Genomic DNA, 15,000 nt, shown 5'->3' with positions numbered 1-15,000 from the left:
TACCTAATATATTGTATTGTTATATATTGCATTTACAATTTTCATCAATTAAGGATTTACATTTATGCATTTAGCAGACGCTTTTATCCAAAGCGACTTGCATTGCATTTCAAGGCACACACTTACATTCTTATCAGTTCTTGCTTTCCCTGGGAATCGAACCCATGACCTCAGCCAGCGTTGCGAGCGCCAACGCTCTACTGTTTGAGCTACAGTTTAGCATCATATGTTCTGCAGAATAGAATATTCATAATTCATCATTTATACAGAACAGAGAAACAATGCAATTCACAGAAACAACTGGATCCAGGCAGAGAAAGCTGGATTTGCGGTTATCATTGTGTGTCGATATGCTGAATTTAGGGGTAAAATCATACCTAATATATTGTATTGTTATATATTGCATTTACAATTTTCATCAATTAAGGATTTACATTTATGCATTTAGCAGACGCTTTTATCCCAAGCGACTTGCATTGCATTTCAAGGCACACATTTACATTCTTATCAGTTCTTGCTTTCCCTGGGAATAGAACCCATGACCTTGGCGTTGCGAGCGCCAACGCTCTACTGTTTGAGCTACAGTTCGTATATCACTTATCATCATTTATACAGAACAGAGAAACAATGCAATTCACAGAAACAACTGGATCCAGGCAGAGAAAGCTGGATTTGCGGTTATCATTGTGTCTCGATATGCTGAATTTAGGGGTAAAATCATACCTAATATATTGTATTGTTATATATTGTGTTTTACAACTCATCAATTCAATATTTACCATCGTATATTCTGCATAATTGGATGTTTTTAAATAAACACTGACAAAAACTATACAAGTTTCAGGGCTGGACGATATGATATATAACATTGATATATGAGTGATCACATGGGTTTAGACCTGTATTGTATTTATATAAAGCATTCACTGGCAAATGTGCTTTATGTATTTCCTCGGTGTGGAAATCAGGCTCATATAAATGTCAGGAAACATGATTCCTGCTGAATGTTAATATCCATGATCACTGGATCTTTGGTAAGTTGTGAGGAACTCTATATCGAGTCCAACCTTTAGTTTAAACTGATAATCGTTTGTTTTACTTGAGTTTTCTCAGTTTCTCCTATTAAATCCAGTCACTCTCAGCTCTTCTGCCACTCAGTCCGGCGGGAAAATGACGTCAGTGCATAACTTCTATAGCAGGAAGATTTCAGGCCATCATTTATTGAGTTTCTTTGAGCACGACTGTCTTTACATCCCACGTGTCCCTCAGGGGGAACTGTATGTTGAGACTCCTGTGAAAGTGTTTCCCTGGTCGGATGAATCCGCTGATGGTCTGATCCGTTCTCCTGCCAGCTCGTCTGCTGAGATCTTCTGGAAGACAAGAGGCGTGTGTTTGCCGTGTTCATGCGTGTCCACTGGTGTTTCTGTTGCCAGATGTTGCCAAACAGAGATTCTCTACCTTTGTTTTTATTTCATTCATGCCATTTAGAGAAACTGAGTGTTTCCCATGCAAAAGTCGGTCCGCCACTGATGTTTATCAATGTGGTGATGCACCTAAATGTAAGAAATATTGTAGATTTGAAGCATTATTATACTTAATCAATGGTGTGTGTGTATTAGCTAGAGATGCACCGATATAAAAAATTTGGCCGATATCGATAACCGATAATTCTTTATATTTGAAAGCCGATAACCGATATATATTGACAATATATCTATCTATATATAAGTTTTGAGAGCCTGATTACAAAAACAGTCTCACTATTAAAATCCATGTCCCAAGCACACAATTCAGATGTTCTCATTATAATGTTATGTAGCCGATATGACAGAACATTTTGCACTTTACTGTATTTTCCTTTTTTGAAGCGATTCCAAATCATATTTCAAGCTATTCAGACCATCGTGTTGAACATCTGAATTGTCTCTAAATAATCCAGTATTTTATAGGCTTTAACATTTCGGCCAAAATTTCTTATCAGGCCGATAACGATAGCATTAAAGTCCGCGTGAACCGGAAGTTGCAAACGACTTTTCTCCAGTGTTGTGACGTATTTCCCAGTGAAAAGGAATATTGAACAGAGGGCAGGGTTTTACTCTAGCGCTCCTCCTCTCCATCTCTGCTCATAACAGACTAGCGGTTTGATGGGAGTGGTTAAGCGTTTCCCAACCCAAGCCGTCAAACCTACATCATCAGAGAAGGAACGCCATTCCAGACCGGAAGTAACTTTTCAGACTTTGATTAAAGATTACGACGGCAAACAATTTTTTTCAGTGTATTAACTTGCACGGATTAATTTTTCACCACAAGACTAGTAATATGCGCTAACAAAGTAAATAGGGTCAATTTTGATTTCAGTTGGACTTTAAAAATGAACATATATTGATACCGATATGGTGGCTGATATATCATGCGTCTCTAGTAGCTGTTGTATTGATTTGGCTTCCAGTGTGACTCATCCATCCAATCAGCATCATCAAATTATCCATTTATATAATGCAATGTCAGCTAAATGTTTTGATTCATTAACATTCAATTAAACACCCAAAACCCAAACAAGCTTAATGTAGGCCTGTCACCAGCAGACGATTTCATTAATAACTCATTCTCTGTTGATTTCTGTGAACTGGGAGGCTTTCAGAAGTGTTTTAGCAGATGCAGTGTGTGTGTGTGTGTGTGTGTGTGTGTGTGTGAGGTGTTATTCTACTTGAAGAAATCAATTCCACTGCAGCTGGTACCTTCCTCCTGGTGTCTTTATGGCCTGTTTGCAGTTCTGACTCCATTGATTTTTTTTCTCCCCCTTATTCCTGCTTCAGGCTCAGAGGAGCATGTGATGAATGGCTGGAGGTGTCGGAAAGATCTGGAATTAGAGAGAGAGTGAGAGAGAGACTTTTCCTTCCCATTATGCTCTAATGCATCATCTACACACACACACACACACTGCTCTCTTTTGGAGGGATAGATGCAGGAATGATTGGAAGTTGTAAGCTGTGACATTCTCAGATACAAAACACTCTCCCGTTTGGAAAATGCTTCGGCAGCTGTTTCATATGGGATGCCGTTAGTTACATATTTATTTATTCATTTGACATTTAACATATTTATTTATAGAATTATGCACATTCGAGGTTCTTGTGTCTCCTTGACAGAGTTTATTTTGCGGTAATGACCCTCTGCCGGTACATTATCTGCTTATTTCCAGAGGAATTGCCAAATAGCGAACTAATGTGTGTGAGACGCTGGTTGCATCAGTCTGAGATGTGGCTCGTATGATTAGAGCATTAGTCCGAGAAACAATAGCTACGTTTACATGGACCCTTTTTGCTTCAATCTGAATGAATTCATTCCGATTGATGAATCTGAACTTAGTGTTTACATGAGTAATGTTGATGTGCGTGTTTATATATCACACGCTTCTGATCGTATTTAATCTTTTGACATGCGCACACTGCACGAATATACAGAGTTTCCAGCATACTAACCATCCTCCTTGTTTGTTTTTTTTTAAAAGAGCAGACTTAATATTTATCTATTTCGGGTCCTAATTATGCGACGACGTGCACATGCGACCGTGCTGCTTGTATTTATCCAGCAGTAAAGCCCCTTCCCATGCCCAAAACTGTCCACTTCACAGACGATGAGCAGAAAGAGAGTTGTAGAATGACGGGACACTCATTTATGACACTAAAGTGTTCAACGGGAATAACAGGTCGTTCCCCGCGTTATATGTCATTACGCTATTTCTACGTCCTTGCTAGGGATGTCACAAGACCAAAATTCCAGTAGTCGGTACCGATACCGTTAAAATTTTCCAATTTCGGTACCACAGCAAAATCTGTTGGAACTATTTTTCTATTTTATTTAACTATTTGAAAAAAAATATTAAATTCTGGTATCGTCACATTTTCAGTAACGACTTGGTACCGAAGTACCGGTACTTTGACAACACTAGTCCTTGCACATGCACAGTCCTCTCCAGTTTTGGTTCTCCATCCGATCAAGTGTTTACACGTTCTTCTCGATCGGGTTGCAAAAGGAAAAAAAACACCCCTTACAATCCGAGCATGGGCATGGGCAATTTTAATCAGATTAAATTGTAATCAGATCTGGCCAATTCATTCTTATTGACGTGGTTACATGTGACTTTTTATTCCGATTGTGCTACTGGTCCGATTACAATAGGATTATTATGGTCCATCTGGTGTGAGATGTGCATAAACCCTCAGTGATCTGTGAGGGTGAGCGGGGGGTCAGACTGCAGTGAACGACTGTCCTCAAACGCTAGAAACTCTAAAAATAAAAGCCTCTAGAGAGACTGAGTCTCACATTCCTGAACTCCTGCTGGAAAATCACTCTCGTTCAGATGAATTTAGCCGTGAATCTCGTCTGATGGACGCGGTGTTTGTTTGGACGTGTAGGAACTGATTTATTCACTGTTCATTAGATTAATAAATCACACACTGTAATGTTTCATAAAGATGATTTTGCCTACTGTTTATTTGGGCAACATTTAAAGGTTCTCCTGACTTAACCCCATAATGCATTGCAAAAAAGTCCATCCAAGATTGTGGAAGTGAGATAAACATTGATTCTGAATATATTTGATTCGATCAATATGAACAAAAATTCAAATATTATTATTTTAATCAACGTTTGTGCTTTCAGGCTCATTATGACAGACAGAGCCAAACATTCCCCTCACTTGAGCAGTAATCATCTCATTAATATTCAAATTGGCAGTATGAATATTCAGAGCACTTTAAAAGACTGAGTTCAAATATTATGTTAGATTAAATCTAATAATAATAATTCACAAGCTCAAGGACGCTTCACAATAACATTAAGGAACAAACAGTCAGTTCAAACATAATAAATGCACAGTAGACATATAATATTTGAACTCTTAATATTTGAAATATTTCTCAAATTAAACTTTATTGTAAATGTGCAGAGTACAGTACGAAGCCAAAACAGAAGAATATAACCAGTTATGCATGTATAAGTATATATGTATATATACAAGTATTATATGAATACACATATTAAAGAATATATTCTGTATGATGGTATATGAATATGGTAAACGTTAATTATAATAGTATAATAATATGGTAATCATTCTGCATGATAGTATATGAATATAGTAATCATTCACTATGATTGTATATGAATATGGTAAACGTTTAATATGATGGTGTATGGATATGGTAAACGTTAATTATAATAGTATGAATATGGTAATCATTCATTGTGATTGTATATGAATATGGTAAACGTTTAATATGGTGTATGAATATGGTAAACGTTTAATATGATGGTGTATGGATATGGTAAACGTTAATTATAATAGTATGAATATGGTAATCATTCATTGTGATTGTATATGAATATGGTAAACGTTTAATATGATAGTTTATGAATATGGTAATCATTCAATTTGATGGTATATGAATATGGTTAACGTTTAATATGGTGTATGAATTTGATTGTTCATTCTTTATTACCCTGAAACAGTCTTTCTTTAAGTAACATTTTGAAAATGTTAATTAGTTGCATTGCGGCTGTAGCTAATCACTGCTTGGTGTTTTCTTTCAGGTCAGATGAGCAGCTGATGGATTCGTAACATATTCCTGTTCGGTCCTGTGGACGCAGAACATACGCAGGTAAGAATTCAGCCATCGTGGGGCAAACATGAAGCAAAATGTGTGTGTGGGACGTTTTCTCTGAGAAGGCTTTTAATCCTCAACGTCTGGCTGAGAAAACACTCATCAGAGGAGCGTTGTGGCTGTAAACACACCTTTGTTTTAGCCGAACAGAAGTCAGAACATGTTTGTTCCAAATGGTTCATGAATGTGCCATCGTGGAGTCCTGCGTAATACGTGTTTCTGCATCAACGGACTAATTCGTTAGCAAAGTCTGGTTGTTTATCCGAACCAGAAAATGATGGAGACTCTTTTGATTTGAGACTGTAATGCTGGGTACACACCAAAAGATTTTTACATCTTATAAGATTATTAGAATGTGATAGACCACAAACATGAGGACAAAAAATCCTAGATTTAACCGTTTTGCTCCTATAGTGTGTGGTGTGCCAGATTTTCAACCAGAGTCTTGACTGAACACAGGAAATCTCGCGAGACTTATAAGCATGCCGGACGATATGCAGGAAGAAATTGCGACGATAGTGTTTGGAATGATTTTGTTGTTGGAACAACAATACTTGTTGGAATGATCAACAAGCTGATCCTCCATCTCTGCTGTCCACATCAATTTCACTTTGTGCTGCGCCATGACTGCGTTGTTATGCTTCCGTCTTCCATCATCCCGCTTTCTGATTGGATATTGTTTTGTTTCACGTGATAATCTCCAGAGCGTGCGCGAGTTTGTCCTCGGGGTTCCCCCCACACATCAGGATTTCTGATTCACGATCGGGGCGGCTCCGATGTTTTTACACTCTTAACACACCTCACACCAAGGGAAAATCTAATAAGATAATATGTAGATCTGTAGAAGATAATCGGGACATAGCTAGGATTGTCGGAAGGAGAAATCGGCCCAAAATCAGCCCTATTATCTTTTGTCGTGTACCCAGCATAACTAGCAAACACCTCGAGTTTTGAGCTCACTAACACTTTCAGTAACACTTTACAAGATGAAGCGTATTATGTATAATGCATTATAAAGGTATTCATTATGTATGTTATAATGCATTATATCTTTTCATAAATAATTGTAACTAACCAAACTTAAAATGCATTACAATATGTGCAGATTCCATCTGAAATTGGTTGGTTGTCATGTTTTTTAATGCATTATACTTTCTAAATGTGTAAAAATAAATAAGTATTATAATGTATTATACCCGTTGTTACAATTATTCATTAGAACATTATAATGTGCATTACAAGGCATAATTACTAAATACTTTTAAAAATGCATTATAAAGTGTTACCACATTTTCTTCTATATATATAAATATATGTATGATAGAAAATGTAAAAACATCAAATGAAACTGGAGCGTGTGCATGTATTGCAACACATGACTATGCGTTTGTTTGCATATGTTGACACATGACTCATGAACGTGTGTGTGTGTGTGTGTGTGTGTCTGCAGCTGCTGATGTATATTAGGTCGTATAATAGACTGTGTGTGTAAACTACGCAGTCAGAACAGTGTGTTATTGTTGAGCGTGTGAACAGTGTTTATTGTGAGCAGCAGTGACGGCCGCCTCTATCCCTCTCTTGTGTCTGTGCATGTTATGAAGTTGTTTATATTAACGTCAGCATGAAATGAAAATTGACTACTTGCTTTGTGAATACGCATTCCTGTGGTCTTATAATGCATGCTTAAAAAAAAATCTTCTGTAATGAATTGCGAACTTTACTTTTTCAATCTCTCTCATGTTGAACCACCTGAGATTTAAATTTTTAAAAAATGCTTTCGATGTTGAAAAAAATAAAGTCCTGACCTACATTTGTTGAATATCCAGTTTCACTCTGTCTGAAATATGACCGATTATAGATGTAAGACACTAGAATGAGAGTGCCGTGCTTTTATTCCGGTGCAAAAACGTCCTCCGCATCATTTACATATGAAAACACCAGCGATGACATCATCGTGATGACATCACGACCAACTGCAGGAGAAAGAGAGAGAATAAAAAATGAGAACGACTGAAGGAACTTAATCTGGACTGAAAGACTGAAGGAGTCTGGAGAATTGTTGTGTTGTGTTATGACAATGATGATAATTGTTGTTGGTGTTTTTTCCCTTTCTTCTATTCAAGCATTTAATAATAATAATAATAATAATAAAAAGAGAATAAAAACTGACATGCACACAGAGTGAATGTAAAAGTGATCTGAAAACATGCTAAATTTCCACAAAAGTTACAGAATTTTCAACCAAACTTATTTACACAATCATTAGTAGATGTGCAGATGAGCCGGGCAGAACGTGATGTGCTTCCAGGAGCAGAAGACGCAGCGCTTCACGGTTCAGGCGTTCATGTTCCTCTCTACACCCGTTCCTGTCTGAGCCTGTAAAACTCTCTTCCTCTGACAGGAAAGGCCTCATTTCCTGAGGCTGATGTGAATCAGAGGCACAGAGGGAAACGCTCCGGCCGTTCGGCTTTCAAACGCACTCGTGAATAATATTTCAGCGCTCCAGACTAACATTTGAGAGCAAGCTCTGCGGAAACTGATTTGGTTGCATCGCACATGTAATATTAATAATATTATTACATGTTTTATCTCATTGAAATTATGCACATGTACATTTATTTTCATTAATGTAACATCTGTAAAAAACAACAACAACAAAAAAACACTTTATATACAATTACAACTTACATACAATTGTAATTTGTAAAAAAAAAAAGAAAAGAAATGTGATTATGTACAATTACAACTTTTTATAGGGTAAGTTTTAAATATTCTGACTGAGTTAGAACTCAACTTTTATTAAAATTACCATTAGGTAAAACGGATGGCAACTCATTACCATGGTAAAAGAAAACTACATGGTTTCTGTGGCATTTTGTAATAAAAAACAGCTTGAAGACAAAATATGCTATAGCTTATTAACAAAAAATACTAATTCCATTACTCCTTTCATATATTATTATTATTGTAGACTTATATTAAATGTAATAAAATTACATATGAATATCCCACATTTCTGCATTTCTTAATACCCATGGTTAGTATTACAGTTAGCATTCCTGCAGTAAATCAGTGGTAAATGTTGGTGATTTGTGGATTGAAAAACCTTCTTAACTGTATTTTAGCTTTCTTCTAGTTGTATTTGTTTATTGTTGGTTATTGATGCTCAAACAAACTGTCTGATAATTGAGAATCATTCAGTATGATGGCTTATGAATATGGTAATTTTTCAGTATGATGGTATGTGAATATGGTAATGGTTCCATATGATGGTTTTATGAGTATGGTAATTGTTCAGTATTATGGTAAATTAATATGGTAATTGTTCAGTATGATGGTATATGAATATGTTAATCATTTTGTATGATGGTATATGAAAATAGTAATCGTTCAGTATGATGGTGTATGAATATGGTAATCGCTCTGTATGATGAATGTGAATATGGTAATTGTTCAGTATGATGTATATGATTATGGTAATTGTTCAGTATGTTGGTTTTATGAATATGGTAATCGCTTTGTATGATGGTATTTGAATATGGTCATTGTTCAGTATGATGGTATGTGAATATGGTAATTGTTCTGTATTATGGTAAATTAATATGGTAATTGTTCAGTATGATGGTATATGAATATGTTAATCATTTTGTATGATGGTATATGAAAATAGTAATCGTTCAGTATGATGGTGTATGAATATGGTAATCACTCAGTATGATGGTATGTGAATATGGTAATCGCTCTGTATGATGAATGTGAATATGGTAATTGTTCTGTATGATGGTATGTGAATATGGTAATCACTCAGTATGATGGTATGTGAATATGGTAATCACTCAGTATGATGGTATGTGAATATGGTAATTGTTCAGTATGATGTATATGATTATGGTAATTGTTCAGTATGTTGGTTTTATGAATATGGTAATCGCTTTGTATGATGGTATTTGAATATGGTCATTGTTCAGTATGATGGTATGTGAATATGGTAATTGTTCTGTATGATGGTTTTATGAATATGGTAATCGCTCTGTATGATGGTATGTGAATATGGTAATCACTCTATGATGGTATATGAATATGGTAATTGTTCAGTATGATGGTTTTATGAATATGGTAATCGCTCTGTATGATGGTATTTGAATTTGGTATGATGGTATGTGAATATGGTAAATGTTCAGTATGATGTATATGATTATGGTAATTGTTCAGTATGTTGGTTTTATGAATATGGTAATCGCTTTGTATGATGGTATTTGAATATGGTCATTGTTCAGTTTGATGGTATGTGAATATGGTAATTGTTCTGTATGATGGTTTTATGAATATGGTAATCGCTCTGTATGATGGTATATGAATATGGTAATTGTTCAGTATGATGGTTTTATGAATATGGTAATCGCTCTGTATGATGGTATGTGAATATGGTAATTGTTCAGTATGATGTATATGATTATGGTAATTGTTCAGTATGTTGGTTTTATGAATATGGTAATCGCTTTGTATGATGGTATTTGAATATGGTCATTGTTCAGTATGATGGTATGTGAATATGGTAATTGTTCTGTATGATGGTTTTATGAATATGGTAATCGCTCTGTATGATGGTATGTGAATATGGTAATCACTCTGTATGATGGTATATGAATATGGTAATTGTTCAGTATGATGGTTTTATGAATATGGTAATCGCTCTGTATGATGGTATTTGAATTTGGTATGATGGTATGTGAATATGGTAAATGTTCAGTATGATGTATATGATTATGGTAATTGTTCAGTATGTTGGTTTTATGAATATGGTAATCGCTTTGTATGATGGTATTTGAATATGGTCATTGTTCAGTTTGATGGTATGTGAATATGGTAATTGTTCTGTATGATGGTTTTATGAATATGGTAATCGCTCTGTATGATGGTATATGAATATGGTAATTGTTCAGTATGATGGTTTTATGAATATGGTAATCGCTCTGTATGATGGTATGTGAATATGGTAATCGTTCAGTATGATGGTAAATTAATATGGTAAATTTTCAGTATGATGGTATATGAATATGGTAATTGTTCTGTATGATGGTTTTATGAATATGATAATCGTTCAGTATGATGGTATATGAATATGGTAGCCTAATTGTTCAGTATGATGGTTTTATGAATATGGTAATCGTTCAGTATGATGGCATATGAATATGGTAATTGATCAGTATGATGGTATGTGAATATGGTAATTGTTCTGTATGATGGTTGTATGAATATGATAATCGTTCAGTATGATGGTATATGAATATGGTAATTGTTCAGTATGATGTTTTATGAATATGGTAATCGTTCAGTATGATGGTATATGAATATGGTAATTGTTCAGTATGATGGTAAATTAATATGGTAATTTTTCAGTATGATGGTATGCTATATGAATTATGTTAATCATTTTGTATGATGGTATATGAATATGTTAATCAATCGTTTTGTAACACTGTTTTGTATTAATTTCATGCTGATTTATGTTCTGAAGTTCTGCAGAAATGCATCTACACAAGTTTATTTCCCCCCATTTTTACCCCATTTGTTGTGTCTTTATACTTTTAGCATGTTTATTTTCTTCCTCATTCTTGCCGTCTGTATTACAGTGATGATTGTAATCCTCTTAATCCAGCATGCGTGTCACTGAGGAGCCGGTGTAGCTTTAGCACGTGTCTGACGTGTCGTCTCTCACTCAGTGATGCAACACAAACCAGTTACTGACGTTCACACTAAACTGCAGGAAACACTCCCTCTGCTTCTCGACATGTTTCCCATCGCGTGTGTGTGTGCGCGTGTGTGTGTGGCCTGTCTCAGCACATCATCTGCTAGTTACGCAAGTGTTCCAGTCGCTACAGCCCACTGTCTGACACACACAGCTGATAGTTGCGAGTACACGAGAGATCCCGCTTACACTGTTCATTCACACTAAAATATCTAAATATCACTGACCATCTGAGACAGATGATGTAAACGGGAGATCATGTGATTATGGAATCGGCTCTCATACTCTGACCTGATTTCATTATTTTACAGCAGACACAGAAATGCTTCCTGCACACACACACACACACGTTTATCTTTATGTTAAATAAATAGCCATGAGTTTATGTACTTCTTCATGCTGTAAATAATGAAGAAAAGATGCATACTTATTATGCATACTTAAGATGTTTACTTATTTGCGTCTGATCATTTTATCTGGCACTGTGTCTAAATCGTGTGTTTTCCAGGGATTAAGTGTTGATGGCTGTGCGATAGGGACAGAGAGACGGTCCTGAAGGATGAATTCTCTCCCGTCCATGGACAGACACATCCAGCAAACCAACGACCGGCTCCTCTGCATCAAACAGGTGAGAGAAAACAGATGCAAGACCTTTTACAAAATCTTGATGTTGTTTTCAGGCTCTACTAGAACAGGTTTTCCTGCTTGAATGTTGATTATTCTCCTCATATTCTCCATTGTTGCGGCTCCTCTCTTCCCAGTCTGTCAGTAACGCTCTGTTTAGTTCCTGTCTCTATGAAGCCCCTCCTCCTGAAAAGCACACTGTGCTCTGATTGGTCGGCTGGAGCAGTGTGTTGTGATTGGTCGAGCGCTTCGAGTGTGTTTGGAAATGTTCCGCCCCTTACCATAACCGCCAGTTTAACACACTACTAACTGACTCAACCAGGCCCCGCCCCTTTATTCTGCGCATGAATTATTATAATGAGGAATATTGTGACGTGTTCGTTCCCGGAATAAACTCAAGACTACAATGGAGGCGTTTCAGGAGTTCAGAAACACTGACACTGATATAGAGAAGAACTCCCGAAACCTTTCTCATGCTCAAACACTACACATTACACACTAAAGAAAGATGAACATGGAGAAAAAGCAGAACAGGTGCTCTATAAAAACACTTTAAGGATCTTATCCCATCTTATGTCAGTGTTTCTCCATCACAGTTGTGAGACGTCAAAATGTCATCATTGAGATCATGTCAATCATTCAGGATCCACTGCTTCTGCCTTTACAGTGTGAGTGTGTTTTGATGGGTTTATCAGTCGTTCTCAGAGCTGTGACGCCCCCTACTGGACACAGGGAGAGCAGATTTCATTATGAGCATATACTCTCAGGAACAATACACAGAACTTTTTTGTAGATTAGTAATGAATATTTCACACATTAACAGAGTAATAACTGAATATTATAATAATATATGAAGTGGTTTGTCATATGAACTTGTGTTCCTATGATTGTGTGTGATTTTCTTCTATCAGCACCTGCAAAATCCAGCGAACTTCCAGACGGCGGCGACGGAGCTGTTGGACTGGTGTGGAGATCCTCGAGCGTTTCAGAGGCCCTTTGAGCAAAGCCTGATGGGATGCCTAACGGTGAGGTCATTTCACTTTCAGTCGGTTAGCCAATCAGCATTCATCTGCTAGTTAGTAATAAGAACAATAGGCTCTGACAATTACCTTGTATGAAGATCTCCATCTGGCGTCACATTAAATATTCTATATTATATTATAATATGATAGTCTATATTGTTTTACATTCTATATAAGAGTCTTTTCCAATGTAATTTCTGTTCTGCTGTATTCTATTTTTTTCTGTTCTATTCTGCACTAGTTTATTGTATTTTATTTTATTCTATTCTGCTCAATTGTAGACTATTCTATTCCACTCTTCTATTCTGTTGTGCTTATTCTATTTTCTTTTTCTTTTCTATTCTGCACTAGTTTATTGTATTTTATTTTATTCTATTCTGCTCTCCTCTGTTCTGTTCTTTAATCCATCCCATTTAATTTTCCTCTATTCTTCTGGATTTTATTCTATTCTGCTCCAATCTCTTGTAAATTATTCTATTCTACTCTTCAGTTCCGTTGTGCTTATTCTATTCTATTTTTCTCTTTTATTCTCCAACAACTTATTCTATAAATCTTATTCTATTCTGCTCAGCTCTATTGTAAACTATTCTATTCTACTCTTCAATTCCGTTGTGCTTATTCTATTCTATTTTTCTCTTCTATTCTCCACCAACTTTTTCTATAAATCTTATTCTATTCTGCTCAGCTCTATTGTAAACTATTCTATTCTACTCTTCAATTCCGTTGTGCTTATTCTATTCTATTCAATTTCTTTTCTATTCTGCACCAATTTATTCTATTCATTTTATTGACTTCTATTCTGCTCTCTTCTGTTATAATCTATATTCTACTCTTCTTTTCTATTTAGCTCTTTCATTTTATTTAATACTGTTCTATTCTGCTACAATTTTATTCAATTCATTTTATTTACTTCTATTCTGCTCTCTTCCGTTATAATCTATTCAACTCTTCTTTTCTATTTAGCTCTCTTTCATTTGAATTAATTCTGTTATATTCTGCTCCAATTTTATTGTTCATTTTATTGACTTCTATTCTGCTCTCTTCCGTTATAATCTATTCAACTCTTCTTTTCTATTTAGCTTTCTTTCATTTTATTGAATTCTGTTCTATTCTGCTCCAATTTATTCAATTCATTTTATTTACTTCTATTCTGCTCTCTTCCGTTATAATCTATTCTACTCTTCTTTTCTATTTAGCTCTCTTTCATTTTATTTAATTCTGTTCTATTCTGCTCCAATTTTATTGTTCATTTTATTGACTTCTATTCTGCTCTCTTCCGTTATAATCTATTCAACTCTTCTTTTCTATTTAGCTTTCTTTCATTTTATTGAATTCTGTTCTATTCTGCTCCAATTTATTCAATTCATTTTATTTACTTCTATTCTGCTCTCTTCCGTTATAATCTATTCTACTCTTCTTTTCTATTTAGCTCTCTTTCATTTTATTTATTTCTGTTCTATTCTGCTCCAATTTATTCTTCGTTTTATTTGCTACAATTTTGCTCTGTAGTATTGTAATCTCTTTAATCTATTCTATTATTTGATGTACTCTATTATATTCTATGGATGTGCCTCAGACTCTCTGAATGAACTCAGTCACGTCGGATTGTGCTGCTTCTACTGCAGAGAAAGAGCAGAAATCTCTAAGCTGCATTTAAGGAGAATGTGGAGCGACGGCTAAACCAAACCTCCCTCAGATGTTTAATTATGTGCTTTAGACACACATATATCTCTGTCTGATGTGTTTAACTATAATTAAGACACAGATATGAGGGATTTCTTCCTGCACGTCTGTGTTTCAGAGGGAGTCAGGCCTCAGGGTGTGGTGGTGTTGAGCGAATGAGCCGACCTGCAAATCAGGAGAGAGATTCATTCCCAGAAACCCCCCAAACCACAACCACCCTGTGCAATTTTACTATGACAGAACATGCATGCCTGAA

The 15,000-nt window shown here is 35.6% G+C and overlaps 1 protein-coding gene across 1 annotated transcript in view; it reads left to right on the top strand.

Moving 5' to 3' along the window:
- Positions 1-15,000, top strand: part of LOC307146864 (zinc finger MIZ domain-containing protein 1) — a 59,596-nt gene that overhangs the window by 15,120 nt on the left and 29,476 nt on the right. Inside the window, exons 2-4 of the mRNA XM_079851174.1 lie at positions 5,596-5,663; positions 11,924-12,043; positions 12,951-13,064. Of these exons, the coding sequence (XP_079707300.1) occupies positions 11,975-12,043; positions 12,951-13,064 (183 nt within the window). The 5' untranslated portion in view covers positions 5,596-5,663; positions 11,924-11,974. The remainder of the gene's footprint in view (positions 1-5,595; positions 5,664-11,923; positions 12,044-12,950; positions 13,065-15,000) is intronic.

This window comes from Squalius cephalus, assembly GCF_949319135.1.
Source record: "Squalius cephalus genome assembly, chromosome: 19".
Taxonomy (NCBI): Eukaryota; Metazoa; Chordata; class Actinopteri; order Cypriniformes; family Leuciscidae; genus Squalius; species Squalius cephalus.
Note: the sequence above shows the minus strand (reverse complement) of the source record. Positions and strands in the feature narration are given on the sequence as shown.